The sequence below is a fragment of the Aptenodytes patagonicus genome, chromosome 4, assembly GCF_965638725.1.
Source record: "Aptenodytes patagonicus chromosome 4, bAptPat1.pri.cur, whole genome shotgun sequence".
Lineage (NCBI taxonomy): Eukaryota > Metazoa > Chordata > Aves > Sphenisciformes > Spheniscidae > Aptenodytes > Aptenodytes patagonicus.
Window position 1 is genome coordinate 16,109,290 of NC_134952.1, and position 22,461 is coordinate 16,131,750.

Below are 22,461 nucleotides of genomic sequence, written 5' to 3' on the forward strand. Positions count from 1 at the left end.
ATCGAGATCATTAGACAACAGACAGTCAAGAGGATCTGACACAAGTAGGAGCTTTGTCAATCATTATAATCCATCAGAAGAGATGTGCCTGTGAAACAGGCAAATATAAACCGTACTGTGGCAGGAGAGGTACTACCAGCAGAGAGAAGAAATGATGATAACATACAGTGCAGCGGGGGGCTTCCTTAGGAGCCTCCTGAGCAATCTCACTACTGAATTCAGGTGTAAGAAAACAAAACCAGAACAGATGCAGGGAAGGACTCCAAATATGATCAAAAGTCTAGAAAGCACCGACTGAAAGTCACAGTTCAGCTTGTTTAGCCTTACGGAACAGAGGCCGAGAAGAAATCTGTAATTTTGGTCTATGCATACTGCAGCGGGCAAAGGGGGAAAAAAAGGAAAAAAAAAAAAAGGAAAAGATTCAACTTATCCTATAACTGCATATGAAGAAGTGCATAAACATTAGTGTAAGTAATACACAGGTGTATGTATCAGCAGCACGTTAGCAAGGTATGTGTTAGTATGGCAGCAGAGTTAAGGTAGAAATCAAAAGGAGTTAATTTTCAGAGCAAAGAGGTTTTCTTTTTTAGGACTCAAGTTTGCTTAAGAAAAAAAATTATGTGTGCACCCGCTTTTATAATGTACTAAGCTGGGTAAATGGTTAGGTCCTCTCCCTACTGTTTATATACCTAAAATATAAGCACCTGTAAACATTTAAAGACACTAATCGGGTAAAGCTTATAGATATAGCTCCAACCAAATACATTTGTAAAAACAAGTTCCACAGCAATACAATTAAAGGATAATAAAATATGGCAACTCAGATTTTTGGCAAACATTTTATAATTTTTTTATATAAAAATCTCAGTAAGAAACCAAGCAGAATATTTGACGGAAACATCTGCCTTACAACAAGTTCAAAAAAAAAACCTCACAAAAGAAAAAAAGAAAAAAGAAAAGTAAAATTCCAACCCCCCAAAATCCTTTTTAATTATAAACCAGAATATCAACAAAACACTTAAAATAATCTCAGATTGTTTGGCAACTCATCACATCATAACAAGAGACACATTTGATCATAAGAAAAGTTTAACTTTATATACAACTTCACTTGAACATTTGCTCTTACCAGAGTTAATATACATTAAAAAAAGATTCTGGCAATAATACCAGGTTCTATTTTTAATACCTGTGTATAAAATGTAACATAAAATGCTGAAGCTCTATAGTTAGGAGAAGTAACCTTTGATTTCAATGGGTCCCTCTTTGTTGAAAAAGACAAATACTGAAAGAACAGGTGTTTAGTTGCAAAATAAAACTGTTGCATTTCAGGGTAGCGTTGGCTGACTGTGAATAAACCTAACCTAACACTATTTACTTCTTCAGGTTGGTAGTAAACTCAAGTGAAAATATAATCTAGTAAGATTACATTTTAAATTTTATACTTTGTCACAAATGTGAACAGAAAGGAGCCAAGTCCCTTTCACTATGCTAAACTACTTTAACGCATGCGAGAAAAATACTTTACCAACTGTCTGAGCATATTTTAGAGAACTTCAGGTTTTAGACAGCCCTGGGGGAGCGGAGGGGAAGTTTCCTACTGACATCTGCATAGAATGTAAAATATATAATTAAAAAAACCTAAGGTATATACTAAAGTTTACAGACCAATGCCTTCCATATAATAAATAAAATGTCCATCATTGATTAGATTCATACACAGAGTAAAATACAACCTATTTTTACAAGTTTATATACAAAGTGTCTTAGTAGGCCCAGGGGTGCCTCATGGGTTGGAAGCATCTGCATTAGCACGTCACATTGGGAAACCCCAACTTTCCAAGTCAGTGATAAAATATATAACTACTTTGTTTTTCATTCAGATACAAAGTAAACTTATTTTTCATCTGAAATAAATGTACATAATATTCTGTATAAACAATAGTTTATAAAGCTGTTTAAAACGTAACTTAAAAGTACTGCATTGATTAACTTAGAGCTCTGAAACAAGCACGTGCAATCCCTTTGCTTTAAAAAAAATAGAAGCACAGATGTTTCTTTTCTTTTGACTCTTCCACGAACAGTACTAGCTGGTTAAAGATTATCGTTTTGCTTTCTTTACTGGTGTCTCCTCTGTTTTCTGCTGGCCTTTTCTCCGTACCACTGTTGGGCTGTCTTCCCTCTTACGCTTGGTAGACTGCACCTTTAACCTGAAAAGCATTATTAGTAATTATTTTAACAATGGTAGGACCTGTAAAACAAAAAGGGTGGTCAGGCACAATCCTATTTAGAGGATGGAATTTTATTGTCCATCCCTGATGAATTACCAGGATATACTATTTCAAAGCTCACTACTAAAACATTATATACCAGCACAGACGACAGGGAGACCTTGCACACTCCTGCACATCTTAGTAGGATACTGCGTACTAATTCCGTATGTTGGAGAGTGCTCCAGATGTAGAATTTGGGGCTAGAGCTCTCCTCCTTCCTCCTCTTTCTTTTGGAAAGACTTGTGGATTACAACAGAATATAATGAACTACATTATCTTGTACCCTGTCTTACAAAGACAGAAGAATAGCAATAGTGGCTTAAGTCTTGCATACACAAGAGGGAGTAAAGGGCAGACATCACGTACCCTTATCTCTATTTAAGCATCCATATATAAGCCCACCACATTTCAGCTGCAACCAATTATAAGTGTAGCTTAAACTCTTGGCCATTCCTAACCATGCGAAGTAATTAACATGAGGGGAACTGTAAGAGCTGATCAGTGCATGCTACATGTGTTCCTGAGGTTCAGTTTGAAGACTGCCAATTTCAGAGTGGATGACAACTAAATGTATTTGGCATATAACCCATTTACAGGTAAACTACAAGATGAATAGCAACTGTGCATCACATTTATTACTCCCTTGGGATTTTACACTGCGATCTTGACTTTAAAAATTAAAAAGTGTACCAGGGAAGGAGGGAAAAGGAAGCATTTTCCAAACTTGATATAAGGACTCTCAGAGTTTCTCCTCTTTTAATCAGCTGATCTTAAAAAGATCTTTGAAGAATTAGAATCATGTCATCATATGTTGCTTTAACCTGAACTACAGCTGCTCTTCCTCCCATTCAGGAAAGAATCACAGCTCAAGTTAAAATACTGCATAACAGCATTTTCAGATTCTCCCAAGAGGTTTCTGAGGGCAGAAAGAAAAAAATTCTAGTCTTCCAATGTTAAAGAAATGAAGAAAAAGAAAAAAACGTAAACAGAAGAAAATCCTTTAAAAGCTTTCATATTTCACAAGAGAACAGAACAGAGAAAAGCTAGACTGCTGTTCAGATTTTGAAGCAGTATATTACATGTAAGGAAAGGATCAATGTAGTGGTTTCCAAAACAAATAATAGAAGTGTATTCAACTTTAATACTTACTGTGTCAATGGAGGAGATTTATTATTTTTTGTATCACTTGGAGATCTTTTTTTTGCTGCTAGGTTCTGTCGTTTTTTAGGAGAAATTGAACTTGGACTGCTGCCTTTAGAAGTTGCACGTGTGGTTGGCTTGCTGGGCTGCTTTCTGTAAGTCAAAAGAATGATGAATATATATATATATAACAAAACACTTTTACCAAGTCACTTTCTTCTTGCATTCCAAGTACAGACAATTAAGACTGCACAGTATTTGCAACAAGTAAATCGAAGTTGCCAAAAGAAACAGTGGAAAAAAAACCCACCAAACATTTGCATGCTTCGAGACAAACTGCAATGCTGAGTTGTGTATTTTCATATAAAATGTAGAATCAAAAGGCTACTTCGCTGACAATATTTAGTATTTGACTAAAAAATCCTAGTTCCAAATCTGCAATAATGCTGGGACGTAAGTGTCCATGTTTAAAAAAAAAAAAAGCTTGTAGTACTAGCAGAAAAACAAAAGAAGCGAAGGCGAACAGGCTGCAGAAGAAAAGAGAATTTGCTTATCCAGTGTAAAGAACGAACTCATTAGCTTCAGTATGCACCAGTTCAGAAACATGAAAAACTGGTTACTGGCGATCAGCTTCATAGTTTGGAAAACAGGTTAAGTCAGAAAAACTGAAAATCCAGCAATGCTGAAGATGAAGAAGCAGCCCCTTCCACAGAATTATTCCCAAATGCTACTTAAAAAATGCAGACTGTTTGCAGCACCTTAAGATAGACATGCTTTGTTACAGTCAGAGCTAGAAAGATAGCATTGGAAATCTGAGACACAAAACAAACAAACAAATCTATAAATAAAAAAGTAGATGTTTCCTCAAGCAACCAGAATGAAAACACCAATATCTAAACTTCTATTACAATTTTAGAGTTAACAATTACGTGAGACTAAAGGAAGTCCCTTTGCCTTTACCAAAACTGTTGTTTACTAAGTGGCAGTGATAAACCTTCACAGTTTTTATTTAAATGAAGACTACATAACAACTTTCTGATTCAGCTCTGAAATTATGAATTCAAGAGCGTACCGTGAACAGTGCTTCAAATAAGCCCCAAAGGCTAACATATAATACGATATCCTTAGGAATGAAGTAAATCCGGTGAATTTACAGAAATCTCACCATGAACATTAAAAAAAAAAGCCTGGACTCCAATTCTGTTCTGGAAGGCAGCAACATGAATTAAAACTTCCCAAAGCCGGTATCTTTCTTCGTTTCCGCAACAAAGTCAAGAGGATGAGCTCTGCTATAATTCAGTTTGCCTACAAAAAGGCAGACCTATGCTAAGGGAGATGAAGAATGGCTTCTTGAAAACAGAACTCTTGCTACCACACTAGTCTTTTGCAGCAAGACTGCTTTCTGAGCTTGCAGATCACCATACTAGAAATTAAATCCTCCAGTACTGCAGATTAATGTATTTAACTTGGATAATATTTGGAAAAAGAAACGGATGTGGATAATTATATTTTCACCTTGTTCCAACTCCAAATATCAAATGGTGAACTGCACAGTCAAAGCAGATGTCCCTTTTTACCTGTCAGAACTAAGTGCCCTTAGACTCAACTTCTGAGACATCACTATGACGAAGACTGCCGACAGGATCAATTCTTACCTTCTGACATATTCAAGTATGTCTTTTGAGACCCTAACAGTGTCCCCACCTCCCCTTTTGTCTTTTCATCCCTAGAAGAGTAGTACTAGAATTAGAATCAAAATTATTTGGGAAGCTGTCATCAATTTAAAAAAAAAAAAAAAAGAGGCAAAAAAGCAAAAAAAAAAAAAAGGAAGCAACATAAAACCCCACAACAACTGAGAACAATGTAGAAAGCACCTGCTATTGGTTTCTCTATACACAGTTACCTTTGAGCCTCTAATCTTGTGGCTGATCTAGTTGTGGCCCCGGAATGTGCTTCATCATCTTCCTCACCATCTTCTTCCTCTCCTTCCTCCTGCTCTTTTAGTTCGTCTTCAGAAGACGTTAATTTCCGTCGTTTTCTTTCTGGCTCCAGTGTTTCTGTCCATGTAAAATTTTACACATGTGCTATAATTTTCCAAAAGCCCTCCAAAAGGATATGGACACTTAGTTTAGAAAAGGTATTCTATTCACAAATCCCTTTTTAAGTAAGTAATTTTCCATTTCCTTTATGCTTCAACATTTTTAATTCACACTTGTTTGACTTAATCTTGCTAACACATTCACCATGGTTTACTTATGCAGCTCATATCCAGAATTCATAGAAAATTCATGAGGCTTTATAGAAGCATCTGGGATGTAGCAATTCTGACATGAGATTACAGCAATTTACACATATTTACATAATATTTACACTAGCTGTAACTCAATGATTTTTCCTCAAGAAAGAAGAATTGCATAAAGCTTATCTTGTTACTATTAGTAAACAGAAAGGCACAGTAATATCTTCTCATTCTGTTAGGAGTAGCAGTTTCATGCTTTTACCAGTTTCCTCTGATTGAACCAGAGAACGTCTGGGCTTTCTTCCCCTTTTACGCACAATCATTTCTGCTTTCTCAGCTTCTTCTTCCTGAAAAAATAAAATGGAAGCAAGTAAGGCAAAACCAATGTAATTCAAATAGAAGACAGACATTTTTCATTACATACTGCTTATGAACTTACAAATTAAAAAGGCTGCACTTACATTTGTTGTTTCTTTCTTATTAGATATGTCTGTACCTAAAAAGAAAGGAAAGAACAAAACTTGATCCTGAACTTTAAATCTTTCAACAATCAGTTTAAAAAGGAGTTCTTTCAAACTGTCAACTTTGCATAAACATCACAGAAGCTCAGAAACCATTTAAAGTCTATATCTAATTTAGAATATGGCTTTGTTGTATTTTGTTATATACAGAGACTGGGACAATGATTAATTTTTTTTTTTTTTAAGTAGTAAGGCTTTATGACTGACATTATTTATTGCTTTGTTGCATATGCTGTTTTGTTTTAATGGAAAAGCAAAGTTACTTACCCCTTTTAACTACTGTCAACCAATTACAGAATCACAGAAAAATTTAGCTTGGAAGGGGCCTCTGGAGGTCATCTAGTCCAACCTCCTGTTCAAAGCATGGCTAAATTAATTGATCTGATCATACTGCTCAAGACCTTGTTCAATCCAATTCTGAAAGTCTCCAAGAACACAGTTCCTCCAGGCAGTCTGTTCTAGTGCTTAAATATGCCCATGGTGAAGCACCAAGATGGCTGTAGCTCAAAAAGACAGCATTTAAAACCTGTCTAATACCTGGTATGCAAATTACTTGACTTTCTCCATTGAAGTAGTTCTTGCTTCCAGTTCAGTACTTCTTACAGACTGGCCTGTGCATGTTAAAATACATTTATAACCCTACAACCCATGTCTCAAGCTGGCCTCTCTCCGTGGTAGATGCTTACCCTGACTAACTCTATGATAAGAGATTATTTTACAAAGCTTTTGAGCTTTGTCAAATGGAATTATCTGCAACACTGCAAGGATAGAAATCCTTAGCAGTAGAAGGAGAGAAGCAACCTAAACAAAAGCAAGTTTTTGTAACTTTTTTCCCTGCCATATAATTGCCGCCTATTTCTGTTTTCTGAAAGCTGTATCAAAAGACAACACAAACTCTAAACCCATCACCAATTAGACTGATAGAACAAACAGAAGAACCTCAATGCAACGGATCAAAAATAGATTACAAAGAGCAGAAACACATTCTAAAATTCACACACGTTTTTTGGAGTTCCTTTGTTAAGGTTACGGGGAAAGACTTTTACACAAAAGCAAATGAAATAAAACGCAAAGATGTTTAACTATTCAATAAAGAAATACAATAAAACATAGAACTGTCCACTGCATTAAGTATTTTACACAAAATAAGTCTAACATACAACCAACATTTACTAGTTCTGTTGTGTTCAAAAGACAGATACTTCAAAATTCTGGTATGTTTTGACAAATTTGTAGCAAAATGGTTTTTGATTGAAGAATACTGCATGTAAGTACAAGACATGCCTTTCTTAACAGACACAACCCTCTCTTTAGGACGTGAAAATGTACTTTTGCCTCAAGATTAGTATAAAAATAATAAGCTATGGTATTTGAAAATCTTACTAACATTACAGCAGCAACCGCTGATTAGTGCAAAATAATTTTAGTTTCAAGTTCAGTGTCAGTGTTATGGGAGGATGCTGCCTCCAGAAACCAGGTGTCTCTTAACTGCATGAGTTGTACTGACTGAAAAGAAACTCTCTGCTTCCCACTCTGCGAGTCTGTCCCTGTCACAAACCCTTGTGCAGAACACCCAGAAATTACCAGCATAAGTGAGCTGCACAGAGGGATTCCACTTTGTTTCCTTTTCACTGCCAGGGGTTTCCAACCCCTTTTCTCACATGAATGCTAACACATGATGAGAAGTTTAAACAGGATATTTCATCCACTTTATACATTCTTCTTAGTATCTCTGTGACATCAACAGCCTTTTACCTGGAAAACTAAATGTTACTTAACACACTAAATTACGCGTTAAGTACACAGTCAGGTGTCTGTCCTTTTGAATAAAAAGCAAACCAGAATGCACTTCTACACCTTTCTCACATTCTTGTCTGTTCTCTTTGCAGTTGATAGAAACCAAGCGCCACAACCAGCTAACCCTCCAGAGACAATTCTGAAGCATACGGATTAAAGCAGACATTTTAACAAAAGCGGAGAAAACAGGAGATAGTCCATATGTGTAGTGCCGTCAGATTAATATCTCCATAGAAACCTAAACTTTTGGAAACTCCAGGAGATTTGTTTTGAAGACTTGTTTTCTCAGATTTGTTGCACGAATGTTTTTATTTGTTTACGAACAATTTTTTAAACTGCCTTTCAGGTTCGTCTGCTTCCTGAATGGATTTTAAAGTCTATTTTATGAATGGCCATAATTAAAGAGACACATTTAAACAATCAGTGCAGTTCAGACTCCATACATGTGAAAAATTTAACTACGCCATCTAAAATTCACCGAAGTTTGACCTTTTACAAATCACAGATATTTGAATAGGAAAGAGAAATAGAAAAATATCTCACTTTATCTGACTTTAGTTTGAAGCACTGAAAGTACATTTCTGAGTAATGTTAAGCGATCATCTTGTAAAGATCTTACAGCAGTTGTGAAAGAAATATCCTCTCAAGCTACCACTAAGCTCTTTAGACACATGTCCACAGATAATCCAATTAACTCAACAAAATTTGAAATTTTAAAAAAGTTAATGTAATAAGTGTGATTGATAGTAGCTGTATGAAAGAAAGTAAGCAGAAATGGAAAACAGTCACCAAGAACCAGTTTGATGGGGTACCTACCTGCCTCTGAAGCTCTGCCATGTGCCTATCCACACAAATAAATTATTTGGTATATTCTGCAATGCATTATTCAGCACTTAACAGTGCTGCTGTATCTTTGAAATAAGTTCTTATCAAGCTGCTCTTTTTTTAAATTAAAAACTCCGTAGGAATTAGGGACAAGTCTTCACTGTTCTGTTTACTCAGATGTTTTCACATGTTGATAATACTGACTGCCAGAGATGATGTTTAGGAAGGACCCATGTGATTTTCTTGAGAACCCTCTTCTACTTCTTCCACCTTTTGTTTTATTTGTTACAGCAGATATCATTTGCTTACCTGTTTGAGGTGTTTTTCCTCTACTTGCAAAGATAGGAAACTGCAGCTGAAATAAAAAAAAAGTGGGTTTTTTAATTTAAAGAAAATCAGAAAAATCCAGGATTGTATTACATAAACACAGAAACTTGCTCCCATTCATAGTAGAACATATCTGCAAATCTAGAAAACATGAACATTCTAATGAGCATATGGAAAGTTTGTACTGAGTTTCTTAACAGTAGCATGCATTTTTCCATTTATGATAAAAATTTGAAACGAGTCATATCAGCCCACAAACAAAAGAAATCATAACAGTTTCAGCAACCTAACTGACACTAAAGTCATTGCAGTAAGACATAAAGTTAAAAGCAGTTTCAGTCAAATACATTTCTGAAAACTTAATTATCAGCAATACAAAAAAAGTTTAGTACAGTCACTTTATGTAATCACACATACAGATTTGCAGAATTATAAATCATCAGAATTTTGTATTTACTCAGAATGCAGAAGGAGCTATGTATAATTACATAATCTCCTATGATGACTGCCCAAAAAATCCAGTTGTTTTCATCACTGAACAACTACTCCAGGATGTCTACGCTGCTTTTGAAGTAGCAGCATGTTCTCAAAGCAGCCTAGGGGAAACTGTCATGCAAAGATACTATCTCGCCTTACAGAACCATTATGTCAGATGGAGGGCAGATATCGCTCCTCCTGGAGCCAGCCTGTAACTGACTGACACACCAATCAGTCATCACTAAGAGGTACAAGACCTTTAAAATAGTTGAACTAGAACAAGATGATTCTGTTCCGGTACTGAGGGTGCCAAGGTGTATCTACTTCTGAGGGGGATTTTAAAATTAGTTTTAATTCTTATTTGAAAGAAAAAAAGACAAACAAAAAAACCCCCAAAACCAAAATACCAAACATCAAAACCCACACCAGTTCAAATTACATTTCATTAAATTAACATTGGAAACACCCCCCCCCCCCAAAACCAACCTGATTAGGAAAGAAATTCTGAAACAAAACTCCACCAGACCAGTAGAAGTGACAGGACTCAAAGGGCTGCCTGAAATGCTGCGGGGACAGAACAAGCAGGGACGAGAACTCCTGCTATCTACAGCCTAGGTAAATTCCCAAGACTTCTGACACCCATGCCAGCTGGCACCTCACCAGGCAAGCAGGCAGAAAACATGAGTCTCAATACAACTTCCTTTTTAAAAATCACCTCTTTTTGATGCAATAACATTGATTCTGACATACAGGAATTCCCAAGAGAGGAGCCTTCCACCAGAATAAATCCAACTAGTCGTACTACACAAACATGCCTGATCCATTACTACCCTGTGCTGTAATCCAACTGGATTGCAGAAACACTCCCAACAGAGTACTTTCTTAGCAGTGAATGTACTTCACAGGGGTTAAGAAATTAAGATATTGCCGAGCTTTAAAAGACAGAGGTATGTTTTGTGAGCTCTTAAGTTACTAACCAGCACGTCTCTATCTTTTGAATGAACTGTACACGTTGTAATATAGATAATACAACTGCATTACACAATACTTTATTTTACAGATATTAAGAGATATTATGAGCTATTATTGTGATAGGTCCAGTAGAGAAAAAAAACCCTCGAGTTTTCAAAACAAAGTCACCCTTGATCTTCAGGCCAAAATTACTCTCAGCACAAACTGTGTGCACACATGTGCACACAATCAGAATTTCACCCTGCATACAAGTATATTGCTATCCAGTGTAACACTTACATTTGTATTAAGTACGTTGTACTAAGTTTGATCCTGTTAGGTTATTTGCTGTGTTCCGACTCAATAGTATATTTTGCTTACAAAGTTCAGTTATATTAGGAGATACTATTAATAGGTTTTTTTTTTTTTGCTTAGACTGAACTCAATTATCAAGTTTTCCTAAGATGTTTCTGAAAATACCGTTAACTGTTAAACAGATAAATGGCTCTTGAATTACTGTGTTTAAATGCACCCAAACAAAATAAAGGCACTTACATTCCCAGTGCTCATATCAGCTTTTGACTCCCCACCTGAGGGAAGAAATATGAATTCAGAACTTGAATGTCACTAGTTTCCTTGTTTTTCCACACGGGTATTATGAACTACTTACCACCAGGCTGTACAGCTTCAAGAGGGTATTTACGAGGCCTTCCCCTTTTCCGTTTCACTATTACAGGCTGATTTTCCTATTAAAAGTAAAGGACAAAAATATTTTAGTTATTGTAATTGACATTTAGTATTTGAGCAATATAATACAAAGATTGCCGCTAACTTCATAATGTGATAGTGGCAGAAGTAGCGCTCATCAGTTTAAAATATAGATGAGGCAGGTTTCATAGGAAGAGACACTGCCTCTTACAAAATCCATTGGTATAGCTGACAAGAAATGAGACAACTCCCAATTATTCAAAATTCTCTGTGGCTGGCCTCAGGCACAAAGCATGCCTGAGAACACAGTGCCTGCTGCCCCCTTCCCCCCCAACAACTCTATCACTTCGTCTCACAAATGCTGCTGGCTTACCCTACATATCCCACCACATCTTTTCAGTCTTACGAGAACTCCACACTTTGTATCTTGTGAGCCCCTTTTCCCAATGCTGTGTAGCACAGGCTACATCTTATAGCAGTTGAGCAAGTGCTATTAAACAGTCAATATCCTAGTTATCCTAATATACAGATTGGTGATGTTCTCTATATAAACAGGGCCTTTAGTAAAAAAAGGCCCCTTACTTTGAAGTTTAAGCTTTGAAAGACAACTAAGTAATGAATATGGTCAGATGTTCAGATCACAGAGATCCCCAATCTCAGATCACAAAATCCCCAATAATAGACTTTCTCCTATTTACAAGGAAAGAAGGTTAAGTGCTTCATTCAGCATTTACAAAAGTCTAGCGATGTCTCCCACCACAATGGATCTTAGTGACTCAAGCCTTGAGTGAACAAACATAACAATTTATTCTTTAAATTTTCTTCCACTTGCAAATTAGAGCCAAAAAAACAAATGACAAAGCCCAACGTCTTTATGAGATCTGTGTCCATCTCTAGGGGCCAACGACAATTTTAATCTCTAGGGTTCAGACATTTGTTTACAATCACCACTGTAGAATATCACAAGTATATGCCTAAGAGATAACAAAGAGTTTTAAAATTGTTGAGTGATAATATTTTTGTAAAGCCAAGTCATATTTGCTAGTGACTAAACTGTCCACATCTCAATTACAAGGTTTTCAGAAAACTTGATTTCTATACAACACAACTCTATAGAATTGCTTTCCATACAATTTATAAGTACTATTAAATGTAGGAAGGGAGTTACTTCTCAATAATCAGCCACTGATGTCTTATGGTCTGTGAGTTTATACTTTGTGACACAGAACTGCATGAGTCCTTGGTACTTTACAGTACCAAACATGAATTTTCACATTTCTCTGTTGAAGTCAAAGTTTTAATATTGCTGTCAACAAAATACAAAGACAAAGTACTTATTTTCAGTGTGAACCTGCATTATCTCAGTTAGTTAACATGAATAAGACCACCCACCTCTGGAGAATTTTCATTTGATTCTAGACCATGCTTTTCCTTTTCAGTCATTTCATGTTCAATGCTAAATTCATCTTCACACATACAAAAAAAACAAGAAGAGAGAAACTGTACACCTTTGTTTTATTAGACAAAGGTACAAGCCACAACCTCTGCACTAAAAGCATTATTTCATTCTGTAGCCCAAAATTCCCTAAAAACCACCCATCAGAAATTAACACTATTTGCCTTGTAGCAACAATATATTGGTCTGCCAGAATGCTTCCCTAACCCTAGACGAGTTAGGTCTTCTAATTTAAGGTAAAAACAAAAGCTCAAGAGTGTGACCCACTGTAAAATCGTAAGATAAATACAAGCCACTATTCAATTTTCTCCCACATTCCACGAAACAGGAAGCTAAGGATACAAGCTCATTGCAGAACAGTTTCAGACTTGTCAACATGCTCACTGGAGAGATGAAACTGTTAATAGGTCAAACTAACATTAGGGAAGATACTCGCACTGTTCACACAGACAGACTGAAGTTATTTCAAAGACATTATTAATACTGTGGACACACCATCTTTTATTATTTATTTTAGTGCAATTTATAAGTCAACTACGACAGTGCAACTTGCGCACTCTTTCCTGTTTTTCTACAGAAACAAACAGGACTGAATTTTGATGGTGAATGTGTCATGGTTTTTTCATGGAAGGACACCTCTTATTTGTGGTCAGAGTTCGAAGTTCTTCTTGTCACATACCCTGAGCATGCTATTTCCCTATCCACCTGTTTATCTGCAATTAGCTTTCCTACCCAAGGTACATACTGAAGCAATAACGGAGTGGACGGGTGATAGCACAGCAGAAACATCAAATCTGCTCTTACTGTTAAAGGAACTAGGATTAATGCATTATTTGATAGCAGTGATAGAACAGACAGCAACTAGAGAATATAAACAAGTATTTGCTGGGATCAAAGTTGCTGGGATCAAACTGGGATCAAGTTCCTAATTTCTCTCAGAATCATTCAAATGAAAAGAAATTAGCATTCAGTATGGGTTCAGAAAATTACCGAGAATGGGCAGTTTCATTACCTTTTTCTTCTATAGTACTTTTAGGTGTATGCTTTACATCAATTTCTTTGGACACTTCTGCTGTATCACCTGAAATAACTTCCTACATTATTTTGAAACAACAAAGAAAAGAGTGTCTCACTACAAATTAAAGATCATTGTTAGTTACTTATACAAAAAAACCCCCAAACCCACACCCCAATACGCAAGTGGTTATTTTATTCATCAAGATTTTGTAACGTCTCTTAAAAACGTTGATGCTGAGAAGCTTCATCAAAATCAATGGGTGAGATAGGCCCAAATATTCTGCATGTGCTCTTAAAAGGAACATCTATTTTGTCCTGAATTCCTGTTTTGACTTAGAAGGGATCAGTGCAAACCCAGAACTCGGGTAAAGTCCAACACCCTCTTGCAGATCTCTGATCAGTATGACCATGAAGATGCTGAACTGACTGGACAGCTGGGATCCAGCAATGCTCCACACGATCCCGAGCTCCTAACTATTGTGCAAATCGGTCCACCACACCTCAGAGGGATTCAGGTGCTGTGCTCAACAACACAGACCTCTGCCTTTTTTTTTTTTTTTTTTAAATTGTCTCCCCCTTGAAAAGTGAGTATCGTTCTATAGTCAGTTATTTTGTATTCAAGACAATGCAAAAGTAGTTTCAGTTAATAATGAAAATACCTCCCAAAATAAACTGCTATAGAAATAAAAACTTAGACTTCCATCTTATTTACATTACAATTGCAGAACATTAAAAAAAAAAAGTTCTTGAAAATACCTTAATGTTATCAGGCTTTGTTTTGGAACACTGACTTTGTTCATCATCTTTTCTCACATCCTGAACAATCAGCTGGTTGCCTGCAAAACCAAACAACAGTTCAAGTGTTAACAAAAGTGCCTTCTGCATTTGTCAGATTTTGATGCCACTTTTATATCAGCTCATCATTAGCGTGATTCAAAAGATTCTGAAAAGCAGTCTTATTTACAAAAACATGAACAGAAAGTTATGCTAACCCCTCTTTGAAAAGATTTCTTTGAAAAGACAAAACAATTAGAAAAAAAGAATTCCGTGTTTCTTGTATGTTACGGGTGGGGTTTGGGTTTTTGTTTGTTTGTTTTTAAAGATAAGCTCAAAATTGAAATTTGGCAGGTACCACATCAAGAAATAAAACATCAACCTTAACTTCAACTCACCCAGAGACAGAGAAAACAGTTAATGCTATGTGGGACACTATAATGAATACAGCATGGCTTCTAATTACTTACTTCATCAAATCAAAATTCTTAGAAGCTGAATAAAAACTGTTATAAAAAATTACATTATTAATTATCCTAATTTTTTTTTTTAATTGTTCTGATGCTGAAAAGGCAAAAGCAGTTGAGGGCAGAGCTTGAATAGATATTACATAGTCAGTCTCATAATTATTATATCAACAAAATGTCTAACTTATTTCTAAGTTAACTTTATCTAACTTTAACTTAGAAACATTTACGCCATTCAGTGGACTGACTTTCTTCTCACTTTTTGCTTCTAGACAGATAAAAGGTTACATTAAAACTTGGTTTCCAATCTAACAGAAGGAAGCATCCAGCCTCACAAAGTCTACTGAATGGCTAGATTTTCTTCCGATGATCAGCTTTCCTCAGCTTTATGTTTCTTCCCTGTGTTTTAATTACTAATTTTATCCTTTTTAAATATTTTAAAGTCTAAACAAAAAAGTTTGTTCACTTATGATCAAAAAAGCTACTATAATACTCTTCCGTGCAGTATTAAATTTGTTACTGTATTTTTATCAAATATATTAAGTGTAATATTAAAAGTTGTTTTGGGAAGAACAATTGCTTTGGAGTTTGGAATTCCCCATATTCCATTCTTTCCTCCAAAATACCATTTTATGGCCTAATCGCAGTAGAACTTTGTTTTGCAGCAGCAAAGCTTGACACAAATTCATGTAGTTCTGCATCACTTACATTTTTCTTTATCCACTGTTCCTGAAGATTTACATTGTATTCCTCTAGATCTATGTTCTTCAGTTATCTGGCTATCCAAGTTTTCCACCTACACATAAAACACACAGAAAGATAACTCCTTACCTTCTTTTTTCCATAAAGTTTATAAACACAGAAGGGAAAAACTTTTTCCTACTTGCTACTTTCAAGTATAACATGCATTAAAATGGAAAGTAGCAGTATTACAAAAGCAATTTATTCCTAGAGCTCAAGTAGTGTTACTACTATAGGATAGCACCATGAAAGAACTTCTGACTCCTAGTATTTTCAGAATTTCTAATTGATATTTTTAATGAAAAAAGTCTCAGTTTTAATTAAGGACCCTACTATGTTCTTTAAAAGCAGTTTATCATGGCAATTCACACAAAAAAATTTTGGATTTAAAAGGACATGTAGGAACATGCAGAAACAGAAGAAGTATCTCACTAGCACCAGAAATGTGGCCAACCAGCATTACAGTATAGTAACAAATAAATTTACTACTCAAGTCTAAGAAACCACAAACACATTTTTTAGATTGTCATCTGTGTTAAATGTCTTGTTTCTGCTCCACAAGATACAACTTTCCCAGTGATGACTGGGAAAGTTTATACTTTTATAAGTATACTTTTATACTTATAAGCTCCAAGTTATTGTGAAATCACAGTAGACTCCATTAAAAATAACAGGTTTCTAGTCCTGATCAAAAGCCCCAAGAATAATCTCTATTTTTGTCCTCTGTTCTCAAGGAGGACAATGAAGCTTCTCTTTTCTGCCAGTTAACAACAGTCTTGAAATAGTCATAGACTGTGGAACAACAATACAAGAAGATTTATTTACTGGCAAATAATGTCTAAATAATTAGACATCAACCTACACAGCTGCACAGTCTCAATATACATAGGCTCTGAATATACAAAAATAGTATTTTCCTTTAGAGAATATTTAATGTAAATAGAAGTAAATGCAAGTAAGAAAAAAAAAGCAGCACAGACTTAGAGAGTAAGTTTAAAACCCAAGAACTTACATGAAAAGTTTCTCTTTCTAAAGCAGTATTCCTCTGCAGCAAATCTAGTAAAAAAAAATAATTACAAAAATAATCAGAAAAGCTAAGCAAGAGCAAAGTATCATAGTATCCTCTACTTTACCTCTCTGAAAGGATTCCAGAGTACCTGAAACTACATAAAACTTACTTTCAACGTTGGAAATAAGAGGCATCGAATCTTCTCTTTAACAATACTTGAACAAAAAAATAAAAATAAAGAATATGGATTTCTAAAGCACAGGATAACTGAGAATCATTTTATGGCTAAAATACAGGTACTCATGGGGCTGTCATCTTTGAAATATATGGTAACTTTGACATTTCAAATATAATTTTAGCATTTGAACGAATCAGAATTTTATTCATCACAACCCTAGACACTGGATCATGGGATAAAGTAAAACGTGATGAAAACTATGCTGTAACATTATGCTTCCAGAGAACTAAACTTTGCATAATTGTACTAGTGAGACCTGTAGCTGATACAGTGCACATAAGGAAATTGTCTAATTGCTACACTCTACTGTACTCTAACTCTGATAAGGTAGAGCCTTAGCCTTCCATATCGCAAAAATGTGGAAAATAATTATGAATTATGGGAGCTGATGAGTGCTCTGCACTTTTGAGAAATTCCATAACTTTCAAAGCCATTTCATACAGATACATAAAGAGAATCATAAAGAAGCTGCTCCACTGAGGGTTCTACAAAACCCTTAAAAGTCTGACTCATAAAGGCACTGAATTAATATTTTAATTAAAAAAAAAGCTGCTAAAACATTCCAAGCAGTTTTCCTTTCAGCTACAGTAAGAACATAAACCCATGATCCAATAAAACCACTATTCTACGTACAATTTTACACAATTTGTAGCTCATTTCTTAAATCTACATGTTTTAGTAACAATTCTTCCACAGCTATACTGTTTAGTTGCACAACATCTTTCAATTTTTAAAGTAGTGTCAAGTGAAGAGCTAGATCCTATTCACTCAAACAGCAATGATTTGTTTACATTCCAAGGAATGTTGGACTACTAAATTACTGTGTCTGCTGTTCATACTCATGACAGGACACACATTTGTCTTTTAAACAACTTCCTTTTACATATGTTGAGCTATATGTATATATGCATATGTGTGTGTGTGTGTGTATATATAAAAAGAGAGATTATTGTGTGGTGGGGGAGAAAAAGAAAAAACTCTCTACCAAGAGCTATAAAACATTATTCTTCAGTGCGTGTATATCCAACATGATTTACACAACAAATGGATTTTTGTTAAACATTTTACATGGAACAAGATTATCACAGCTAGTTCAATCTGCACATTTTAAATTTTAAGTACTGTCTGTCTGGGCGACTGAGTGATGTGAAGTGGCACAGTTTTTAAGGCACTTCAAAGAAATCTCACAGTACAGAAAAGCTGGTTCAAGTTTTGGATCTGCTGTCCTGAAGACCACATTCTTCTAACCCATTCTCAGGGTTTACATTTTCTTTCTTGTGAGCATGTCTCTTATCACTTAGATGAATATACACCACCATTAAACCAGATATGTGAATTTGACCTACCCCAAGAATAAAAAGGAATCCAAAGTTTTATACCAATGCTCATATCTCACCTTACTCCTATTTTTATTTTCTATTTGGTAAATGGTTATTTTGGTATGCAGGTCTAAAAATTTAGAAGTGAGCTTAACAGTGTGTCCTTTCATAGCATTTAGCATTCAGCTGCAACTTTCCATAAGAGGAAATGTATCTTTAATCTCTTTGGACTCTATATGCAGCAGTATTTCTGGTACCTCTTGGAATTCACTTTAGTTTTGCTTGTTACTCCATTAACTGAGGATTAAATCTCATCTGGTAGTGTTGTAAACATCTTTGTAATGCATCTGGAGCACAAAATCCATCAAGATGGGAACAAAGTAGGGATTTGTTTCTGCTTTAATAGGAAAGCCAAACAATTGTAACACGTTTTAAAATAATGTGGTTTTGGGAAACAGGGATTTTTTTTTTTTCTGTCCTACTGAAGATTAATTTAATACATGGAAAAGGAATTACTGAGCACAGAACCAAGTTGACTAATTGAGATTTCTAGCTAGGTGATTACCTACTTAAAAGTGCTCTTCAAATTTCAGTGGATGGTCAGAAATACTTTAATCTTCTGGAGAGCAAGGGGGGGAAAAAAAAAAAATCTTTCTGTAAAGTCTCTGTGACTTAAGTCATATAGTACTTACTCTTGTCATATCCTCACAGGGCCTGTCACAATACCCAAAACAAGGGTATTCTAAGTTTATAAGGAAGAAAGCCATTCTTTGGGGAAGTTTCTGTATCTTTCCTGGGTAAATGTTTTTCTGTATTTATTGATTTTAAATAGAATGTTAGCAGTCTACTTTTTTAAAATCCTAAATGCTTTCCACCTTTCTTTCAGCATACCACACTGGAAGAAAAGGCTGACCCTCCTTCTTTCCCACAAACCAAATGCAAAGCCACATGAGCTCCTAGAAACATTTGAAGAAGATTTCTGCGGGCTTTGCTTCAATCCCTCTATACATAGGATATATCAAATCTACAACCCTCCCATCATAAGTAATAGTCAAATCGGTATGAAAAGTAAGTTGCTATCAGCACAAAAATTACCTTTTTGAAACTCGTTAGTATGAAGATCCACATATCCCTCTTCACTTCCTGGACTTTCAGGCTGTTGTGGCTAAAAAAAATCAAAAGAAACAAAAATATTGCAGACATCCAGAACAAGTATGTCTCACTCCCCTCCCTCATGTCGTGATGAACATTGTCTTATCATGATCTATAAAGTGTTCAAAAGCTTTGTTATTAAGACAGCAGTACAAATATTAATAAGAAACACCGGCAGAGGTAAGTCGCATTAATGTTGAATAGTACAGTGCCTAACCTTGACCTTAGAGTTAACACTGGTACCAGAGATTCGTTTAAAAAAAAAAAGGAGATCTCAAGAGAAATCTCAGGAATTCAAGGTGCAATGCCTACTCTAAGATGAGTTCCAAATATGAGCAATGTTCTAGAAATGTTCACATATACAGAAAAAACATGTATCTGCGATGTATAACAAGGTACAGTGAACTGTCTTCAACCCGTGTTTTGGTTTTTTTGTTGTTGTTGTTTGTTTTTTGTTTGTTTGGATTTGTTTTTTAAATTCATGTTGCTGATCAGCTGTATGTTACTGATGCATAAATAATGCTATATGGAGCTAACTGTACTTAAGTCCTATCTGGACATTGTAAACTCAGATACAGTGCCATGTGAACATGGCTATACTACCTCTAGGACCATCTTATACTGGCAAACAGTACAGCTGTTTGCAGGCGGAACTCAAATCAATAAATCCCACCAGACTGAAGTTGACTTGGATTTTCCTGTAGTGCATCCCAGGCATCAAAACCATGGTTCAGAAATACTCAGCTGATCTGCCCTGGAGATGCAACCAGTAGCCCTGTGCAGATCCACCCTTTCATAGATGCTTGGGAGTCTCTGAACCATGTTCTCCCTCAAAATGCTTATTATCAGAGTTTGGCAAGATACGAATACATGGATCCAGTCCTGCGTCTGAATGAAGAATTAACCCATCTGGAATCCTGACTAGTATGGATCACAGCACAGACACACAAACAGACAGGCTCAACTTTGGTCTTACACAAGCTATAGGTGACCATGAGCCCCAACACCCTGGATTATCCAGGATGCCCTTGCTCTTCTGTTACCGCAGATAACAGGCTGTAGTTACCACAGTATAGAATGGCAGCAAGTGTTCCTCAAACACACAGAGAATGGACGAGTCTGAAGACTGGCAAGGAAGTGATACAATGAAATGAACAGCAGTGTATGTTTACTATTTCAAAGCACTAAACTAACAATTGCCAACTGTAAGAGCTAAGGCATGTATGATTATTTTACAAGTACTATCACAAGCAACATGCATACAGTACGGCCAATTCTAAAAAGAAAGCAAACTTTGATGTCATGGTCACAGAAGGAGCATGGATGAAGGAGGGAATTGGTTCTACCACAGAATAACACGGACAGCCCACAATTTAAATGCCAGCTGCTTAGAAAAGTACAGCCGAATAATCTGAAAAATGACCCTTCAAAAGTTTTGAAGTTCAAATGCCATTTTTTCTGCACAAAAATCAAAAGGTATAGTAAGAAACCCTAGCAAGATGTGTAATCATACAAGAAACAGTGTAGTCAAAATTTTCAGAATAACATAAATACCTCATCAGTTCTCAAGTTACTTTCAAATTCTAGTTCTTCTGCCAACTTTGGTAAAGCTGCATTATTGCCTAATGAAATAGAAATATGTTAAAATTATTAGATTACATTATGCTGTATTTATCTCATGCTACAGTAGGAAGCTATTTCTCAGCACCACCTCGTGAACACAGCACATGAATTTAATACCTTCCTGTAGGCAACGGAAACAATAGCAAGTCAGTCTGCAGCAAACCAGCTCAAAAAAACCCAACTTGGCATCTGCAATAACACAAGTACTTCTATGTTTTCCTTGAATACAAAAGTATTGGAAAATATGGGCTATCAGGATTTACCACAGCTTGTTTATGAATTTTGACATTTTTTCTTGCTTTTCCTTTAAAAAAAAAAAAAAAAAATCACCAACAGGTTTTCCGACCAAATTCCAAACCGCAAATTACCTCTGCATTAATGAATGCAGAGCTAAGAGTTAATACTAAGGATAGTATTTTTCTTTAAGTGACAATTAGATCTAAATCCATAAGCCCTAGAACCATAACCACTGAAATTATCCAATTTCCATAGAGACTGAAAGCTCAGTAGCTCCTGGTAGTGTCAACGTAATTTCGGAAAAATCTTAAAACCCCACCCATTTCATTCCCCATGGGAAACAGCTGTATGCTTCTAACATCTGAAAAACAGGCCATGCAGATAGCATCTTCGTATGACTTCTACAGCCTTTTTGGACGCCTATTTCAGAAGCCTGTTTATAAAGCTTTTCCTAAACAAAAAGAAATAGTTATAATATGATAATTCATCAATGATGCATATGAAGCGATTAAATTGTGGTTGCGGTCCACAGAATAAGACTACCATTACCACTGATGCTTACAGAGGCTACATCAATGGACACAAGGATCGAGCAAAGCACCAAGACAGAAATACCTTAGTGTAGCAGTTTACATTTTCAGGGCTCATGTTTGTCTCTTGTATAAATACTGAATAACATTTTTCAAGTTTACTAGATCAGCATCTTTCCTTGGCAAATTCCTAAGATCCCAAAATCTACAGAGTGAGCTTTCTCACCCCAAATATCAATAAAACTAGAGAATAAAGCCAACCTTTGAGAAACTGGACCTAAACTCACATTATAAAATGTTTTTTTTAAATAACAGCAAAGACAGACATGAGAGGAAAAAGGTTTTAAAAGTAGTACTTGATCGGCATCATTCCACTTCCTTTGGTATAAAGAAAGATAAGCAGATTTCTCTACTATTTTTATACAGTTTAATTTCTCCAAAAGTTATAATGAAGTCATAATCTTGACTTCATTATGGCATCTACAGAATTTATTAATTTTCATAAACTTGGTGCTTCAACTACTCTGGAGGGTCAAAGAGGAGAAAGGCTGAAAATAGCAGGATGTTCATTACATGGTATTTTAGGAACTAGCAACCATGCAAGTTCATTTCAAATGTTAGCTTCCAGAAAAATGGATCT

General features: G+C 35.6%; 1 protein-coding gene across 2 annotated transcripts in view; it reads right to left on the bottom strand.

Annotated features, from left to right (window-relative positions):
* Nucleotides 1–825: 825 nt before the first annotated feature.
* The window catches only part of BOD1L1 (biorientation of chromosomes in cell division 1 like 1), a 38,291-nt gene continuing 16,655 nt past the window's right edge, over nucleotides 826–22,461 (bottom strand). The window contains exons 11-25 of one of the 2 annotated variants that reach the window (XM_076335955.1): nucleotides 20,986–21,053; nucleotides 19,375–19,444; nucleotides 16,726–16,769; nucleotides 15,681–15,768; nucleotides 14,488–14,567; nucleotides 13,727–13,808; nucleotides 12,651–12,724; nucleotides 11,221–11,296; nucleotides 11,106–11,140; nucleotides 9,105–9,150; nucleotides 6,114–6,148; nucleotides 5,915–5,999; nucleotides 5,317–5,470; nucleotides 3,423–3,566; nucleotides 826–2,210 (exon numbers count right to left, since the gene is read on the bottom strand). In XM_076335955.1, the coding sequence (XP_076192070.1) occupies nucleotides 2,102–2,210; nucleotides 3,423–3,566; nucleotides 5,317–5,470; nucleotides 5,915–5,999; nucleotides 6,114–6,148; nucleotides 9,105–9,150; nucleotides 11,106–11,140; nucleotides 11,221–11,296; nucleotides 12,651–12,724; nucleotides 13,727–13,808; nucleotides 14,488–14,567; nucleotides 15,681–15,768; nucleotides 16,726–16,769; nucleotides 19,375–19,444; nucleotides 20,986–21,053 (1,190 nt within the window). In that variant the 3' untranslated portion in view covers nucleotides 826–2,101. Of the gene's footprint in view, nucleotides 2,211–3,422; nucleotides 3,567–5,316; nucleotides 5,517–5,914; nucleotides 6,000–6,113; nucleotides 6,149–9,104; nucleotides 9,151–11,105; nucleotides 11,141–11,220; nucleotides 11,297–12,650; nucleotides 12,725–13,726; nucleotides 13,809–14,487; nucleotides 14,568–15,680; nucleotides 15,769–16,725; nucleotides 16,770–19,374; nucleotides 19,445–20,985; nucleotides 21,054–22,461 lie in introns of those variants that run through there. The other variant, XM_076335956.1, reaches the window with a different exon arrangement.